This window comes from Doryrhamphus excisus, chromosome 5 (assembly GCF_030265055.1).
Source record: "Doryrhamphus excisus isolate RoL2022-K1 chromosome 5, RoL_Dexc_1.0, whole genome shotgun sequence".
NCBI classification, from domain to species: Eukaryota; Metazoa; Chordata; class Actinopteri; order Syngnathiformes; family Syngnathidae; genus Doryrhamphus; species Doryrhamphus excisus.
In genome coordinates this window covers 3,894,076-3,914,771 of record NC_080470.1, presented here as the reverse complement: position 1 = coordinate 3,914,771, position 20,696 = coordinate 3,894,076, and the positions used below count along the sequence as shown (strand labels likewise).

The window sequence follows — 20,696 nt, the reverse complement described above, 5'->3', positions numbered from 1 at the left end:
GGCTCCGGTCCCTTAGTGCTGAACCAAGGCACCAGACAGGAAGTAAGATGACGACAGTCTAGCCAGACAGGAAAAACATAGGCCAAGCGAGCAGCGGCAACAAGGATTCGGCTAATTTTTTCTATTGTCAGATCTTAAGAAGACATTTTAGACTATTATATGCGTAAAACTGACATATTTTTTATTGGGGGCTGCATGGCGGTCTAGTGGTTAGCGCGCAGACCTCACAGCTAGGAGACCAGGGTTCAATTCCACCCTCGGCCATCTCTGTGTGGAGTTTGCATGTTCTCCACGTGTATGCGTGGGTTTTCTCCGAGTACTCTGGTTTCCTCCCACATTCCAAAAACATGCTAGGTTAATTGGCGACTCCAAATTGTCCATCGGTATGAATGTGAGTGTGAATGGTTGTTTGACTCTATGTGATTGGCTGGCTGGCTGGTGACCAGTCCAGGGTGTACCGCGCTTCTCGCCCGAAGACAGCTGCGATAGGCTCCAGCACCCCCACGACAGTATCAGTCGGATACTGTGAACATCCAGCAGCAACACAACATTTTGGCATGACTACTATTTTGATGAAAAATATACTGAACCAGAGCTGCACAGCGGCCGGGTGGTTAGCACACAGGCTTCACAGCTAGGAGACCCGAGTTCAATTCCATCCTCAGCCATCTCTGTGTGGAGTTTACATGTTCTCCCCGTGCATGTGTGGGTTTTCTCCGGGTACTCCGGTTTCCTCCCACATTCCAAAAACATGCTAGGTTGATTGGCGACTCCAAATTGTCCATAGGTATGAATGTGAGTGTGAATGGTTGTTTGTCAATATGTGCCCTGTGATTGGCTGGCCACCAGTCCAGGGTGTACCCCGACTCTCACCTGAAGTCAGCTGGGATAGGCTCCAGCACCCCCGCGTTCCTCGTGAGGATAAGTGGTAGAAAATGGATGAATGAATGAATGAGTTCTCCTCCTATTTTGTGTGGAAGTGGTAACTTTTTGGCTTCTTATTTTGTCTTTCCCCACCCTTGGCCATCTCTGTGTGGAGTTTGCATGTTCTCCCCATGCATGCGTGGGTTTTCTCGGGGTACTCCGGTTTCCTCCCACATTCCAAAAACATGCTAGGTTAATTAGCGACTCCAAATTGTCCATAGGTATGAATGTGAGTGTGAATGGTTGTTTGTCTATATGTGCCCTGTGATTGGCTGGCCACCAGTCCAGGGTGTACACCGCCTCTCACCCCAAAGACAGCTGGGATAAGCGGCATAGAAAATGAATGGTGGAGGACTGTGAGCGAGACACAAAACAATAGTTGGACAGGGGACTTTGGTGTTTGAATACCCCGGAGGTTGCACAATTTGTAATTGAAATAAAAATTTGGGGAGAAAACATGCCTCTACTGTGCTGAGTGAACTGCCTTCATGAATGCCAGGCAGGACCTTAGGGTAAAGAATTGATTCTGTATGCGTCTTTAACACTTCCAAGAAATGGCCTTCCACCATGACTTCATGCGTAATATCAGCTTAGCACAGAAAGTACCGCAGAATTTCTTCTGCAGTGTGTTAGAAGCAAAACAGAAGGCCTTCAAGAAGCATGACAGTAGCAGAAACTAGTGAGGTATTTGCTGAGTTACCCAGGGTTAAAACAGCAATCAAAAAGCATAAATGGTATCAAAAATTTATTTTATCATCACTACATCTCAATAAAGTAACAATTTAAACCATTGAGAAATCTTTGCATGTCCACAGGGGGAAAAATGATTAGATCCCCTGCTGATTGTGTAAATGAAGCGCATTACGAGGATATGAACAGTCCAGACGTTTTATGGTAGGTTTATTGAAAGCGAAGAGAATATTCATTCATTCAATTTCTACCGCTTATCCTCACGAGGGTTGCGGGGGGTGCTGGAGCCTATCCCAGCTGTCTTTGGGCGAGAGGCGGGGTAAACCCTGGACTGGTGGCCAGCCAATCACAGGGCACATATAGACAAACAACCATTCACACTCACATTCATACCTATGGACAATTTGGAGTCGCCAATTAACCTAGCATGTTTTTGGAATGTGGGAGGAAACCGGAGTACCCGGAGAAAACACACGCATGCACGGTGAGAACATGCAAACTCCACACAGAGATGGGGTGGAGGGTGGAATTGAACTCGGGTCTCCTAGTTGTGAGGCCTTCGTGCTAACCACTTGACTACCGTGCAGCCCAGAGAAAATATATATATATTTTTAAAAAACATTCTTAGGCCTTCTTGTCTTCCAGATTTGCGTTTACGATATCCACCCTGCGGCACTGGTCTCCCGGACAGGAAGCCTCTTTCCAATATTATGGCCCCTGTTTATGGAATAGTTTGCCAGAGAACTTCAAGGCTGCAGAGAATCTTCAGGTTTTTATGGGCAGGCTCAAGACTCACCTCTTTGATCTGTTTTGTTTACGTAATATTTATTATATATTTCCTGAGAGCTTATTTTTGCTATTATTATTACTTGCTTTATTCTCTTATTGTATGTATTCTAATTATATCCTGTTTATTTTTAAATCTCAAAGCCATTTTTATTTGTATGTGTTTTATTATTTTAATCTTTAGGAATTTTATTACTTTTGTCTTCCAGTGTTCCTCAGAGAGGAAGGTGTCTGCATTATGGTTATATCACCACGGCTGAGGGGGTCCCCTGTGACAGGGTACCAGCGGCGGCAGTCTGGTGGCTCCTATTTTCTCACCTGGCTCCCCTGTGCTCAGCTTTAAAATTAATCTGTGTGTGTGTGTGTGTGTGTGTGTGTGTGAGAGAGAAAGACTATTGTTTTACTTACATTTTTTTTAATGTAATGTAATTTAACGTAATTGTTTATTTGATATGAACATTCATCAGATTACAATTGAGTGCATCCCATAATCAGTTCACAGTTCCACATGTCCAAAAGGAGTAGGAAGAAGCAAAGCTTATTAAATCCTACCCCTCCATCTGGTACTTTTACAATCAGTAACTGTTACATTTGTTCACTTCCTGCTTTCCTAATATAATTTAAGTTTTTAGTTTTACAAATATATTTTATATTTTTACGAATTTTACTGCACCAAACATGAACTCTTCTATTGTGGAGTGGCATCCTCACCTACATAACCTACATATTTATATCCTACATACTTTTTTTTTTTTTTTAGTTTGAAAGGCTTAAAGATGGACTTTCAAAGCCGTCGTATGCGACCGTGAACTATTTACAGTTTTCACATTTGCAACTGAACTAAAAAAAATTTCCCTGCAATGCATAATCATCGCAATACCCCAATATGCCTTTTCACTTCCTGGTAGCTCCAGAGCATGTATTTTAGTGTTTTTTCAGCTTAAAACTGCACCAAACATGACATTTTCTATTGTGGAATGGCATCATCACCTACATAACCTACATATTTATATCCTACATACTTTTTTTTTAGTTTGAAAGGCTTAAAGATGGACTTTCAAAGCCGTTGTATGCGACCGTGAACTATTTACAGTTTTCACATTTGCAACTGAACAACGTGTGTGTGTGTGTGTGTCTCATCTCAATACCCCAATATGCCTTTTCACTTCCTGGTAGCTGCAGAGCATGTATTTCAGTGTTTTTTTTTAGCTTAAAACTGCACCAAACATGACCTTTTCTATTGTGGAGTGGCATCATCACCTACATAACCTACATATTTATATCCTACATACTTTTTTTTTAGTTTGAAAGATTAAATATAGACTTTCAAAACAGTCGCATGTGACACGAAATTGAAGAGCAAGAAGGAATCAACCTAACAAACATGTACAAGCTTTCTCTCTCTGTTCCAAAAAACTTCGGGACTGTTCCCAAGGGAGTAAACTTGCAAAAAAAAATGTTTTTTTTTAAAATAGTAATGCAAAATGTGTGTGTGACACAGACAAAAGCAAGGTGCCCTACATGAAATTGCATTCCATCCTATTAAGTAAGCAGGTATTCACTGGTAGTAAATTGATAAGTCCTCAAAAAGGTGGGCGTTCTGACGGAGTTCTGTGGTGTGTCATCAGCCGGGTAGTCTATTGAATTATATACAGACGCTCTGGCCATAGAGTCTATAGTGTTAGCGGTGTGGATAATAGCGTGTCTGCAAGCTCAGTGGGGGCTCCCGCGCCTCACAGTGGAGCTTTAATACACGCGGTCTGAAAACAGCTAAACAAACAATCCTGCATCAACAGAGACAAGGGAAGACAAGCTTGTGTGTGTGTGTGTGTGTGTATGTGTGTGTGTGTGTGCATGACTGTGTGTGAGTATGTGTAAATGTGTGAGTGACCCTGACGCCGGTCACTGTTACAGGAAGCATCTCTGCAGCATCATTGCTCCATTAATTAAAGAGACAACGCGCTGGCAGGTGGCTTCACTGCCCACACCGGTAATTGGCCCCCTTCTTCCTACTCTCTCCCCCCCTTCGAAAATCAGCCGTCACTGCCTTTTCTTTCTCCCCTTGCCTCCTCCTCCCTTTCCTTCTATCCCTTGCTCTTAGAAACGTGCCAGTGGGCAGGCAACAAGACACGACTTGGTGAAATAATGATAAGAATGGATGGAGATGAAGGGAGGAGAGTTGCACGTTTTCTCACAAGTCTCTGATGGTCAGGGAATGATGTTCGCCTTCAAGCATTGTGCAGCGCAACGGGAGTTTACTTAAGACAGCTGCAAACCGAGGGGCCAGTACTGCAGTCATTAATGATGCGGGGAGAGGGACAGAACTGTATAGGATGATGAGGTTGGCTCTATGAATAAGTCAGTATATGAGACGGTGGAAGACTGAGGTTTTACTTTACCTCATTGTTGTTAGGAGACCAGAAAGGAATACAGAAAGTCAGTAAAAGGTAGGTAGGTGTGTGTGTGTGTGTGGAATTGAACTCAGGTCTCCTCGCTGTAAGTTCTGCACGCTAACCACTTGCCCGCCGTGCAGCCTATATGGATATTATTAAATGTTTAAAGGGGACCTGTTATGCTCATTTGTATTGAGCTGTGGACTCCTATAGAGCAGCTACACCAGCACAGAAAGTTTTCTAGATCTTCCAGAATCTGCACCTATTCCAGCTGTATTTTCTTGGATTTCCAAGAATTTTTTTCACCGGGCACGCCCACTCAGCTTGTACAACCAACAGCTGGGCATGCCCATATAAGGAAGTCGCTGGCTGGATGGTTGATGTTAGAAAAAACTTTGGGTTGAACTCGGGTCTGCGCGCTAACCACTTGTTCGCCGTGCATTCATTCAAGAGCCTATCCCAGCTGTCTTCGGGCAAGAGGCGTGGTACACCCTGGAGTGGTGGCCAGCCAATCACAGGGCACATATAGACAAACAACCATTCACACTCACATTCATACCTATGGACAATTTGGAGTCGCCAATTAACCTAGCATGTTTTTGGAATGTGGGAGGAAACCGGAGTACCCGGAGAAAACCCACGCATGCACAGGGAGAACATGCAAACTCCACACAGAAATGGCCAAGGGTGGGGAAAGACAAAATAAGAAGCCAAAAAGTTACCACTTCCACACAAAACAGGAGGACAACTCATTCATTCATTCATCCATTTTCTACCGCTTATCCTCACTAGGGTCACGAGGGGTGCTGGAGCCTATGCCAGCTGTCTTCGGGCGAGAGGCGGGGTACACCCTTGAGTGGTGGCCAGCCAATCACAGGGCACATATAGACAAACAACCATTCACACTCACATTCATACCTATGGACAATTTGGAGTCGCTAATTAACCTAGCATGTTTTTTGGAATGTGGGAGGAAACCGGAGTACCCGGAGAAAACCCATACACTCATACATGGGGAGAACATGCAAACTCCACACAGAGATGGCCGAGGTTGGAATTGAACTCGGGTCTCCTAGCTGTGAGGCCTGCACACTAACCACTCGCAGCCTATATGTATATTATTAAATGTTTAAAGGGGAACCATTATGCTCATTTGTATTGAGCTGTGGACTTCTATAGAGCAGCTACACACCAGCACAGAAAGTTTTCTAGATCTTCCAGAATCTGCATCTATTCCAGCTGTATTTTCTTGGATTTCCAAGAATTTATATAGCTTGTACATCTAACAGCTGGGCATGCCCATATAAGGAAGTCACCGGCTGGATGGTTGATGATAGAAAAAACTTTGGGTTGAACTTCGGGTTTGCACGCTAACCACTCGTTCGCCGTGCAGTCCCTAAAAAATTCAAATTAATTTAATTTCTATTTCTATTCTGAGGAAGTATTGTGTTTAGTGAAATAATGTTTTTTCTACCCAAATTATGAATCACTACTATATAAATTAATCACACACAATTAGTCAATCACACAAAATATCTAACACAAAAACACGACTGTCACTGTGTGTGTGTGTGTGTGTGTGTGTGTGTGTGTCTCACCACGTCACTGGGAAGGTTGTGCAGATCGTCAAAGGGACTCTCCAGTGTGTTGGTGTCCACATTCAGGATGACCACATCCTCCAGAGATCGACTGCGTACTCTCTACAATAAGAAAACTTCCAGTATCACAAAGACCGTTTTTTCCACTTGAATTTAGTGTGCAACCTTTTTTTCCATTGTCATTTACTAACTGGACTCAGTTAGTAAATGCTCATGTAGGGAAACATAGCGTACAAATGAAATGTCCCGTAATTGACTGATATTGTCATTATAGGTTATACTGGCTGATACTGGCACGCAAAAGCATGATACTGACCTGATACCAGACAAACCATTTGATGATCTTATTATTTCCTTTCATTTTCTACCGCTTTTCCTCATGAGGGTCGCGGGGGGTGCTGGAGCCTATCCCAGCTATCTTCGGGCAAGAGGCGGGGTACACCATGGACTGGTGGCCAGCCAATCACAGGGCACATATAGACAAACAACCATTCACACTCACATTCATACCTATGGACAATTTGGAGTCGCTAATTAACCTAGCATGTTTTTGGAATGTGGGAGGAAACTGGAGTACTCGGAGAAAATCCACGCACGCACTGGGGAGAACATGGAAACTCCACACAGAAATGGCTGAGGGTGGAATTGAACCCTGGGGCCTTTATTCATTCATTCATTCATTCATTTTCTATCGCTTTTTCCTCACAAGGGTCGCGGGGGGTGCTGGAGCCCATCCCAGCTGTACACTTTTCACACAATTGCTGTTTCACAAATTTTAAAGGTGGCTATAGGGGTGTTAGTTCAAGTCCAGAGGGCTCTAATAATGTTAGAAACTGTATTTAAAAGGTTCATTCATTCATTCATTTTATACCGCTTTTTCCTTACAAGGGTCGCGGGGGTGCTGGAGCCCATCCCAGCTGTCTTTTGGGCGAGAGGCGGGGTACAACCTGGACTGGTTGCCAGCCAATCACAGGGCACATATAGACAAACAACCATTCACACTCACATTCATACCTATGGACAATTTGGAGTCGCCAATTAACCTAGCATGTTTTTGGAATGTGGGAGGAAACCGGAGTACCCGGAGAAAACCCACGCATGCACTGGGGAGAACATGCAAACTCCACACAGAGATGGCTGAGGGTGGAATTGAACCCTGGGGCCTTTATTCATTCATTCATTCATTTTCTACCACTTTTTCCTCACAAGGGTCGCGGGGGTGCTGGAGCCCATCCCAGCTGTACACTTTTCACGCAATTGCTGTTTCACAGGTTTTAAAGGTGGCTATAGGGGTGTTAGTTCAAGTCCAGAGGGCTCTAATAATGTTAGAAACTGTATTTAGAAGGTTCATTCATTCATTCATTTTATACCGCTTTTTCCTTACGAGGGTCGCAGGGGGTGCTGGAGCCCATCCCAGCTGTCTTTTGGGCGAGAGGCGGGGTACACCCTGGACTGCCAATCACAGGGCACATATAGACAAACAACCATTCACACTCACATTCATACCTATGGACAATTTGGAGTCGCTAATTAACCTAGCATGTTTTTTGGAATGTGGGAGGAAACCGGAGTACCCGGAGAAAACCCACGCATGCACGGGGAGAACATGCAAACTCCACACAGAGATGGCCAAGAGTGGAATCGAACGTGGGTCTCCTAGCTGTGTGGCATGCATACCAACCACTTTTCCACCGTGCAGGTTTGTCTATTTCAATAAAATTCGAATTAAAAACCGCCAGGTCATTTTTTTCTGTAACGAAAACATATCAAACTGAATTTTGTGTATCGTTGCACCGCCAATGTTAAGATTACACACATATTCATTTAGGTTATGGTTTAGATACGGCTTTAATTCTGCCGAAGCTACATAAGGTAGAGAAAACGGCAGCTAAATTGAAATACTGCAGTCATACACACTGACTCTTAACAATGAAAAATTACATGTAGTTGCTATCAGAACGACTGCAACACACACACACACACATATTGAGCGCATAAAGGATGGCAGTGAGATAGAATATTTGAATTGTTCATTCTCCTCAGCAGCACCAGAACCTCATGCATCAACAACAACTCAGTGATGCTGCTTCTACACTGCATGCATCCTGATGGCGACAAACGCAACAATTATTTCAGTGTGATGCACGATACGGGGCAGGTGTGTGTGCTTGCATGTGTGTGAGTTTGGTGGGGTGTGTGTGTGTGTGTGGGGGGGGAAGCATAGTGTGTGAATTTCTAGTTTGTCACTTTGGTGACAGCCTGTGCAACGGAGGCTCACATGTTGATCTGGACTAATTATGGAGTGGCAAGAAAGGGGGGGTCTGTCACAGATGCAGAGTGTGATAAATACTGCCACCGCCACAACTGTCAGACACATATCACACACACGCGTACACACACACACACACACACACATATTAACACAAGTGCAGCCGTGCACATGCTTACAACATGCGCTCACAGACAACAGCCATGGTGACGGCTTGCCCCACCAAACACAAAGCTTTTCCACAATGGAGGGGGAAATCTCTTTGTTTGCAGGTGCCTTTCCTTTCTCTTTTGTACTTTCGGGGAAAAAAAAAACAAAAAAAAAAAACAGAACCGGCACAAGACACACAGAGGGACAACATTCTGTCCAGATTTTCTTTTCAATTAGTGCGCTACGTAAACTTTATTTTCTTTTGTACCAGAACGAACACAGCGTTAAAGAATGAGGAAGACACCTATCATATATATACGTACCAATGTAATCTCATTCTTACTTCATTTACATATTTTTTTTTTAAAGCAAATCCACTAACATGAAACCAGGAGCTCATTACATACAGTACTGTATATTTGGTGCAAACTTTTTTTTTTTCCCCCAGCTGTACATAGTGCACAATTCTGCATACACATAATGATGCATAAATATCTGCATGCACCGTTTTTTGAAAGATTAACAAACATACCTCCAGCAGACTAAGATGAACTCCCACAAAGTATGGCATGGGGGCACTGCAGATGGAAAAGGGAAAACAAATATGTGAGGACTTGACATCGGTGGTATTCAAGTAACTTTTGCACATTATACATTTTTTAAAACAGTGTATTTATGAAAAGGAATCAGTGTAAGCTATCGAAAGCGTAGATATGCTTGGATTTTGCATGAGTCGGTTTTTGTCAAAAAAAAAAAAAAAGCATTGCTAAGAACATGTCTCGGTTTTCGGAATGCCAAACTGTACCCACAACAAAGTAGTCGATGGAATCGAGCATTCATATTAGTTCATGGAATGCACACAGAACAATAAACAACTCTATATTTGTACCCTTTCTTCCTCCTAATAAGCACAGCAAGTCATGCTTTGATGAGGCGTTGCAGTGCATATTTATTAGTGCTGTGCAATATGGGCAAAAATACTGTATATATTCTGATATAATGGTTATGGTTTTATTTCATTTGAACATGCATTAGTTTACAATTGAATGCATCACATAATCAGTTCACAGTTCCACATGTCCAAAAGGAGTAGGAAGAAGCAAAGCTTATTAAATCCTACCCCTCCATCTGGTACTTTTACAATCAGTAACTGTTACATTTGTTCACTTCCTGCTTTCCATAATACAGTTTAAGTTTTTTTTTTTTTTTAAATAATGTACTTCGTACATCAGACACATCATGACTGGTTCAAGACTCTTCATCCTTGTATTTAGCAAATTTATTTTATTTATTATTTTATTAATTTTTATTAATTTTTTTTTAGTTTTTAAATGTTTTGTATAATTTTTTATTTTTGTCCCATACCAAAGTCGGAGGTGATATGACCATCCAATGACATAATGTGGTACTTTTACAATCAGCAACTGTTACATTTGTTCACTTCCTGCTTTCCATAATACAGTTTAAGGTTTTTTCTTTTTTTTTTTTTAAAATAATGTACCTCGTACCGAAGTACAAGGTGATATGAGCATCCAATGACATAATGTGTACCATAGTAAGTGTCAATATAGTGATATATATAGCACATCATGACTGGTTCAAGACTCTTCATCCTTGTATTTAGCAAACATCAACTGCTTGTATTGTTTCTTGAATTGGCTCATCGTTGTGCATTGTTTGATTTCCTTACTCAATCCATTCCATAGTTTGATTCCACATACTGAAATGCTATGGCTTTTTAACGTAGTCCTAGCATAGAAGTGTTTCAAATGTACTTCTTCCCTGAGATCATATTTCTCCTCTCTTGTAGAGAAGTATTGGATGACATTTTTAGCTAATTGGTTATTTTTAGCCTTATGCATTATTTTAGCTGTTTGAAGATGAACTATATCAGCAAGTATTTGTGATTTTAGAAATAAGGAGTTAGTATGTTCTCTGTAGGCGGCATTATGAATTATCCTTACTGACCTTTTTTGCAGTACATTTAGGCAGGTTTATATCCCGATAATGATACATATTATGTAGTTTTTCTTAAAATTATATATACACATACGGAATGATTTTTTTTTTTAATCCACCAGAAAACATGTATTTGTTCATTCAGGCCTGCATTTATGCAAGAAATTTTGGTATGGACTAAACGCAACATATGCTAATACAGAAAGTTTGTGAAAATATTCTGTTGTAACTTTAGTGGCTACTTTTTAGAGAGTCTTTTTTTTTTTTTTGATACACCCTGTAGTGGAGGTACCTGTAACATAAAATCTGTGACTTGGGCGTTGCCGTTGGCTAACGCATGCGTCGTCAATGAGCTAGAGTAAGCTGCTAGTCTGCGTTGACTCAGTTTGAATGAGGTTGGTGATTTTTGGCACCAATTCCTTGTTGGGTTAGCTCCGGAGTACACCCTGGACTGGTGGCCAGCCAATCACAGGGCACATATAGACAAACAACCATTCACACTCACATTCATACCTATGGACAATTTGGAGTCGCTAATTAACCTAGCATGTTTTTGGAATGTGGGAGGAAACCGGAGTACCCGGAGAAAACCCACGCATGCACGGGGAGAACATGCAAACTCCACACAGAGATGCCCGTGCGGGGAATCGAACCCGGGTGTCCTAGCTGTGTGGCCTGCTCATCATAAATATGTTTTATGCATTTTGCTTCAATTCCTGCATGTAAAACTATAATCATTCTCTATCTAATGTTTACTTTGTGGTCATATTTTTAGTTGTCTGCACAAATTATTTGTATTTACATTATTTCTTATGGGAAAAATTTATTCAGTTATCATACGTTTTGGCTGAAATTAATGAAGAAAAGCGAGGTTGCACTGTATCGCAACTTGGGAAAGCATGTATGACTGTGTTTATTTCTAAAACGGAACTCCGCCGACTTCAAAGACTGTAAGAATTCATAATAATACAGCAGATATTTTACAATTCATAATTTATCATGCGCTGGAAATTCAGTGATGTCTGTTTTAATTCACACATCAACAGCGTTGGCTTCATTATTCCACCTCCATTGCTTTGTTTCATTTGAAAGACTTGATAAAATATACATCCAATATGTTTCTTGTCATCGACCAGTAAAGTTATAGAAGAAAAGAAAAGAAAAAAATACAATTGAACAATGTTAATAGACCCTGCGTTTATACTTTATACATGTTGAATAACTGAGTAATAACAACGAGCTGTCGGCTACTAATCACCCGAACACAACACAACACAAGGCAGGCCAGTAGCTGTGTGTAATGTGACTAATGGACTATCCCGTCCATCAACAAATATGCACACCAGCATATCCAGAAACACAGACACATGCCGTCATCATATAACAAAAATATAATTTCAGTAATCAGTGCTTGGATGACAAGCCTATGATTGAATCAACTGCTGCTGAGCCTTCACAGAGTGTTGAAAATCACATTTTACAGGCGGTGATGAAGAGCTTCCAAAAGCAGATGTGTCCCTCACGTTGAGGTTGTGAGCACCATGTAGAAGAAGGCAGATGAAATGTGTGCGTTTGCATTTGGCCGATGCAGATGTGAGGATGAGATGTTAGATGTTCTCGTTCTTCTGTTGTGCCTCAGTGTTTCCCAAACATTCATTTTTTTTTTGGTCCTGCGTTGGTCCGATAACTAGGAATGCACCATAATTATGATAGCATTATCCCCTTGAGCTCCATCGCTAACATCGCTACAAGGCCCAGGGCCCGGGGCTTGTTCCTATGGAAGCGACGTTTGAGAAGAGCAAATGATGGATGTCCAGCCCTTTACCATCGTTGAATAATAATAATAATAATAATAATAATAATAATAATAATAATAATAATAATAATAATAATAATAATAATAATAATAATAAAATATATTATTATTATTATATAATAATAATAAAATATAATAAATACAAATATAATAAATACAAATATAATAAATACAAATATAATAAATAATATATAATACCATATATTATTATTATTATTATTATTTTGCCCATCATTCACAATCCTTGTGTGAAAAAATGAACACATATTTCTTCCCCTTTTCTGTGCCATCTAGTGTGGAGAAAGTGAGTTATTATGAGCTAGCTAATAACGGACATTTAAAAAATTATTAACTTATTAACTTATTTTGATGGCATAGCCTTCACAACAGTGTTCCATTTATATAATTGACTTGGATATTAACCAAGCTACAGCAATATTATTATTATTATTATTCAAAAGCCGGTATCTTCATAATAATGCTATTATATATATATATATATATATATATATATATATATATATATATATATATATATATATATATATATATATATATATATATATATATATATATATATATATATATATATATATATATATATATTAATCACCGTTTTCAAATTAATTAATCACAATTAATCATGTCACAATATATCGGAAATATGCCCATTTTTGCAGTATTTTATTAAAAGAAAGATAAATGACTACGGAGGATTATATATATTTGTATATATTAACAGTGCCATATTAACTTTAAATTTTAATCAAGTTAGGATATGGCACACGACTATTTAACTAACCCTGGTTTCTTTAATAGCAGCACTCCACATTTTCATATCCAGACTAAAAAATCATCTGTTCAAATTTTCATACTCCCTCTGACTTGTTTATGTTGTTTTATCCTTTGTTGTTTTATCTGTATCATGTGCAGTGTCCTTGGGATTTTACAAAGGTGCTTACCAATTAAATGTATTATTAGAATATTTGAATCACACTTTAACAGTTATGAGCAAAAAGGAGTTGCGTTCAAAGACACACAAGTTGAATTCAAATGTTTTGAGTGAATTTTCAGCGATTTCCGAGCAAATTGTTACACCGTGACCGCTAAGAATATCCACTTATTGTTTTTCTTGGTATTTTTGTTCATTTAGACCACACATACACGCATAATAAAGATGTTGCGATGTTCCGAGTGTCCATGAATGCATCTCGCCATAGAGACATGGCTTGCCATCATGTGTATGTGTTAATTATGCTAGAAAAAACACAATTAATTAACACAATTAATTAAATAAATTACACCGGTCTACAAGCAAAATGCTTCCGGAACCAACTAAGTGAGATTTTTCTTGGTTTAGGTCACAAATAAAGAAAAAGTAAGTCAAAAGTGCAGATTGGCTATAGTTTCCCAGAAACAATATTGGGTCAAAAGAGGAAATGCATGCAAAATAATGCAAAAAGGGTATTCATTCATTCATTTTCTACCGCTTTTCCTCACGAGGGTCGCGGAGGGTGCTGGAGCCTATCCAAGCTGTCTTCGGGCGAGAAGCGGGGTACACCCTGGACTGGTGGCCAGCCAATCACAGGGCACATATAGACAAACAACCATTCACACTCACATTCATACCTATGGACAATTGGAATTGAACCCTGGTCTCCTAGCTGTGAAGTCTATGCGCTAACCAATCCACCGCCGTGCTGCCACATTCCAATACATTCATTTTAATATGTATAGAGGTTGAACATAAAATTTTGATTTTTATTTGCAGAAATCTCTCTTGAAAGTGGATGCATGTAGAGAAATATCATGAACGGTAGCAGAAATTGACTTCTTGGATAATTATAAGCAGCTGGTGGCAAACCTCTTGAAGTCCTACAAAGCCCTTGGCTGCAATATATCACTGAAGATGCATTTTTTTTTTGCATTCCAATCTACATTTCTTTCCATTAAACTGTTGAGGACACAGAGATGGCCGAGGGTGGAATTGAACCCTGGTCTCCTAGCTGTGAGGTCTGCGCGCTAACCACTTGACCGCCGTGCCTAGTTCTAAACATATTTGTTGAAAATTACACAAATAAATTGCCGTGCCGGTCGAGTGGTTAGCGCGCAGACCTCACAGCTAGGAGACCAGGGTTCAATTCCACCCTCGGCCATCTCTGTGTGGAGTTTGCATGTTCTCCCCGTGCATGCGTGGGTTTTCTCCGGGTACTCCGGTTTCCTCCCACATTCCAAAAACATGCTAGGTTAATTGGCGACTCCAAATTGTCCATAGGTATGAATGTGAGTGTGAATGGTTGTTTGACCCTCGTGTGGAAAAGCAGTAGAAAATGAATGAATGAATGAAATTGCCGTGCATAGATTTTATGTATGGGTGGTGGATGCTGAGGATAATTTTACCACCACGAGTAGTGGAACAAAGGTGATCCGCACTGTATGTTATGTTCTGTATGCTTGTGTGGAGGTGACACGAGACGTACCAGCAGTAGTCCAGAAGATGCGGGGGCAGCACAGGGATGAAGATATGCTGCCAGTACATTGGAAAGAGCAAAGCAGCTGCACCGTGGACACATGCAGTTAACTGGAAAGTGAGAGAGGACAACACGTAAATGAATCGAAAGAGCACACAATAACGGAAAGTATGAACAGTAAATACACCCTTTACCATTGTACTTCTTTTTTCGCCTTTTCCATTAGTTGCCAACAAAGAGGTACGCACTTAATGTTCATTATTGTGGTTGTTAGAATTGCTCTTTGCAAACAAGCACAACATTTAACCTTCCTCTTTCGTTAGGGTCGGCATTGACCCGTTTTACATTTTAATGCATAAAAATAATCACATAACATTTGTTTATTGCATCAAGGCTTTTTGACTTTGTCAGGAAACTCTATTTCAACAAAATAAAAACAAAAAAATACTACATTTTAAAATGGTCTGGTTCTACACAAAATAAGATTAAAAATAAATAAATAAATCAAGAATAAAGAAAATCAACCAATCAGTAATAAATAAATAAATATAATAATAATAATAAAACAGCAAATAATAAAAACTTAAGAAACCACATATAGTTGGTGGGTAGACAAATTATTTTTTTCAGATTAAAATGAACAAAGCATTATTAGAGCCCTGTAGACATGACAAAACACGACTATAGTCACATTTATACTCTTTTTATTTACAACATATTGCGCAACCGCAGGGTCTTGAGACACGTGCTAACTCGCAAACTAGAGAGCTAGCGACCTAAAACGGTAGCCTCCAAGTTATTTCCTTTAAACTTTAAAAAGCCAAAAACTTACCACTTCCACACAGATAGGGAGGATAACTATTAACTTTCATATCAAGGCATATCAAGGAAGCTGTTCTATATCCCTCAGCAATAGTCAGGTAAGAAAAGAACCTTCAATTTATGAATATGATTCTTTTGAGGTTTATTTGACCATTTTTGGAAATTGAAATCGAGGGGTATAGTGACCAAAAAAAGGCCTACAAGCCCACACCAGAAGTATTAAAACCAACATTTTAATGGATGAGGAAGCCTAAGAAGGTAACCAAGAGATGAGAATTAAATTAAATTAAATTAAATTAAATTAAATTAAATTAAATTAAATTAAATTAAATTAAATTAAATTAAATTAAATTAAATTAAATTAAATTAAATTAAATTAAATTAAATTAAATTTTAATATAGCTAATTAAATACATGGGTCAAAACCGACCCGTTAACATAAGAGGTGATACCAGAAAGCTAACACAAGAGGAAAGTTAAGCACATTGTTTAACTAATACCTCTCTCATGGTGTCAATCAAAACTGAGCTAAACAAATATTTTTGGGCGATACAGTTCTTGCACGACCCGATCAAGCGGTTGGCAGCAGCCTGTTTTGAACCTTTGCAGCAAAATGATGGAAACCAAAAAAAGGAGATATAAAAAAGTACCACCGAAGCTGACATGAAGAAAGACTGACGTTTGCTAAAATTGCACATCCAGCTGACTCCTCTATTAAGATTTATTTTTAAAATGATAAATGTGTGATTTTTTATGTCAGATGATGACTGTGTGTGTTGTTGACACTTTTAAACTAAGGCCGCTTAGAAATCTTAGTCTGTGAGAGTTACTTTTTTTCCAGAAAAATAAATTATAAAAATGATAATAATCGGCATAAAAATCAGTCGCTATGGGTATCAGATTTTTTTCTCCCGATTATGAAAACCGATTTTTTTAAAAAAGCATTATACAACATGTGTGTTGATTCCACCACGTTACACATATCGGTATCGGACAATGATAATAATCGGCATAAAAATCAGTCGATATTGGTATCAGATTTTTTTCCCCCGATTATGAAAACCAATTTTAAAAAAAGCATTATACAACATGTGTGTTGATTCCACGACATTACACATATGGGTATCGGAAAATGATAATAATCGGCATAAAAATCAGTCGATATTGGTATCAGATTTTTTTCCCCCCGATTATGAAAAAGATTTTTTTTTTAAATGCATGATACAACATGTGTGTTGATTCCACCACGTTACACATATCGGTATCAGACAATGATAATAATCGGCATAAAAATCAGTCGATATCGGTATCAGATTTTTTCCCCCCCGATTATGAAAACCAATTTTTAAAAAAGCAGTATACAACATGTGTGTTGATTCCACGACATTACACATATCGGTATCAGAAATTTAGAGTTAACCATATCGGTCATATCGGTTTTGGGCCAAAAATCCAATATCGGACATCGCTAGTTATGAGAATAAAGTCATCAATTTATTGTGTCAAGTCTTTATGGCTTTATTCTCACAATATTTATTCGCTCATAAGAAGCAATGAAGTCTGTAAAATTAAATAATTAATAATAAAAAAAATTTAAAATCCAAAAATTGTTACAACTATAATGATGAAAATGGTAATATTAATGACGATTATAATAATGCTGATAATAATAACAATAATAATGGTAATAATGACAAGATTATAACAATAATGATAATGATAATGACAATAATAATATTACAATGATAATAATAACGGAAAAACAAGAACATGATAATATCTTGCAAAAAGGGGTAGGCACTTGCTTTTGCTTCAGCTTCAGCCGACTCCTTTTGTACTTGTGATCAGATAGTTGAATACAAATGTAAATAATGGAAAATTATATTTTGATTGATGTAAGAAATGCACTGTAATGTTTCATACATTTGCCCAAATAAAATTAAAAAAAAAAATAATAATAATAATATTTCACTTTTATTCTTGTCATTAGGATTTCCCTATCAGAATTGTATGCCTTTAATTCTTGAGTGGTAGTCTTTCTTTTCATTGTAGCCCTTTAGGACACTGGATGTGCTCAGTATCACAAAAACAATAACAGCACAAAGCACGTCTGCCGTTTGTCATAAAAATCAAAAATAAGCAAAAAGCCGGGATAACAAAAAAAAAGGGAAAAAAGTGTCATAATTAACCTCTTTTTTAACATATAATGAGGTGCAATCAAATGAAGATGACATTGCTTTTCAAAGGCGCTCAAGCCCACGACGCAGTCAAACAACCAACAGCGCACATAAAATTAAAATCGTCTGCCATTGTCTTAGAGCACCCCTCACCCCCCCACACACTTGACACAGCGTCTCATGAAAACCAAGTAATGACCTGCAGCACACACACACGTACATGCACACATGCACACATGCACACACGGCAGGGGGAACGAGGCGTTAGCTCATCCCCCAGATTAAAATAACATGATTAAATATGGAAAGAGAACAGAGGTCTGAGGGGGCTCCTGCGGGACTTCATTAGGGCAAATTGCCAAAGAATGAAACATGAGTTAGCCAAGAGAGACTGCGGGCTGGGCCAATACCACCGGGACCCCCGGAGCAGCAGCCGCTGTTATACTGCTACGGCTTCACAGTCAATGTGTGAAGCGGACACACACACACACACACACACACACATACACACATATCTACCAGGAGGCCCTCTGCTCACTGACACACAAAGTGTCACAATTGACCGGCCAAAAGCCAAAACCACCGTTGCCAGATAAAGTGTACCCCCCACTCCCTCTTCCTCCTTCTCGTCCTCCGCTCCTTGCAATGCAACTTCACATCAAACCCGCATATCTGAGAAGCCGAGTGTGTGTGTGTGTGTGTGTGTTTGAATGTGTCTCCCTCCTTGCATGTTTGTTTTAACTGCATTCATTTTTCCTATCGACTGGGAAAAAAAAAAAAAAAAAAAAAACATTTTATTTGTTGTCTCCGTACAATCTCTCATCCAGCCCAGTCCCACAATAGTTAAAGACTTAATCAACATTTAATTGGTGTCTTGCTCCGTGTATCTGAATATGCATATTTTTTCTTTCCGCCTGCCGTCTTCAGATGCAAAACACCACAACAATGCCACGCAATGCTCCTGTCAGGATGAAAAATCCCTCGCAAACAGTTTTGGCTTCTTTTGTTAATTCCGCGAGATGAATATTAATGTGGGAAAGTGGAGGAGTTGCTATCAAAATCATCACTTTTTTTTTTTTTTTCCTCCAAAGTGATGATAAAGGGCTATTAATTTGTGATGACGAGAGGTCAGCAGTCTGACTGCGGGTATATACACACACACATATACACACACTCTAAGTGGAGATCCAACAGGAGACTGTATTCCTCCTCTGGGAGTGCAAGACAAGCCCTAGCCATTCACCGGTACCAGGAGGTAATGGCACAGAACACCTCGCTAACCAACTCCAATTATCTCCAACCAGGCCTCAAGGTGAGCCCCCCAACTGGCGTGATTTATTCGCAGGTTGAAAGGGAAAAAGAGGAGTCTCTCACTCTTCTTCTTCCTCCTCCTCCTCCTCCTCACACCCACTTGGATGGTTGGAGGGAGTTACCTGAGAATGGAGGAGGATGTTACTGACACTGAGATAATGATTTTGAATTATTTCATTTGTCTCCAAAGAGAATTTGCCATACGTCACCTCAGTAGGAAGGCCGGGTGTAAAGGGCATGTTTGATTCTATAAATGGAACTTATTAAAAAAAAGATGTTTGGTCTTTTGTTTCTTCCTGAAAACACATCTCATTCATCGTCATTCATTCACTTTCTACTGCTTATCCTCACAAGGGTCGCTGGGGTGCTGGAACCTATCCCAACCCTGTCTTCGGGTACACCCTGAACTGGTCACCAACCAATCACAGGGCACATATAGACAAACAACCATTCACACTCACATTCATACCTATGGACAATTTGGAGTCGCCAATTAACCTAGCATGTTTTTGGAATGTGGGAGGAAACCGGAGTACCCGGAGAAAACCCACGCATGCACGGGGAGAACATGCAAACTCCACACAGAGATGGCCGAGAGTGGAATTGAACCCTGGTCTCACTAGCTGTAAGGTCTACACACCAACCACTCGACCGCTGTGCAGCCCCGGTTCAGTATATTTTTCATCAAAATAGTAGTCATGCCAAAATGTTGTGTTGCTGCTGGATGTTCACAGTATCCGAATGATACTGTCGTGGGGGTGCTGGAGCCTATCCAAGCTGTCTTCAAGCGAGAGAGGCGGGGTACACTCTGGACTGGTGGCCAGCCAATCACAGGGCACATATAGACAAACAACCATTCACACTCACATTCATACCTATGGACAATTTGGAGTCGCCAATTAACCTAGCATGTTTTTGGAATGTGGGAGGAAACCAGAGAAAACCCACTCATGCACGGGGAGAACATGCAAACGCAGAGGGTGGAATTGAACCCTGGTCTCCTAGCTGTGAGGTCTGCGCGCTAACCACTCATCAAAAACAAAACGACTTACCTGTGAAATGAAACAACATATCCACAGCAAGCTAACGCATCATATAAAGCAACAACCACGACTAAGTGACTAATAAACAACAACTAAGCACTGAACATAACTTCAAAATGCAATTTCCAAATGCCCGCAAGGCATGCTGGGTAGTGCAGCTGCAACAATATTAACTATAAAACATTGGATATCGAGAGTATCTTACGTAAGTCCTTCTTGTTCACTTTTCTGACGCAAAAATGGAACACCACAGCAAAATATGATAATATTTTAATATAAAAAGAGTA

The 20,696-nt window shown here is 39.7% G+C and overlaps 1 protein-coding gene across 4 annotated transcripts in view; it reads right to left on the bottom strand.

The window, feature by feature from the left end:
• dennd1b (DENN/MADD domain containing 1B) overlaps positions 1–20,696 on the bottom strand; it is a 180,408-nt gene that overhangs the window by 58,135 nt on the left and 101,577 nt on the right. For all 4 annotated transcript variants that reach the window (XM_058072331.1, XM_058072328.1, XM_058072329.1 and 1 more), the window contains 3 exons: positions 15,066–15,166; positions 9,343–9,388; positions 6,392–6,493 (listed from right to left, as the gene is read on the bottom strand). In XM_058072331.1, coding sequence (XP_057928314.1) covers positions 6,392–6,493; positions 9,343–9,388; positions 15,066–15,166 — 249 coding nt within the window. The remainder of the gene's footprint in view (positions 1–6,391; positions 6,494–9,342; positions 9,389–15,065; positions 15,167–20,696) is intronic.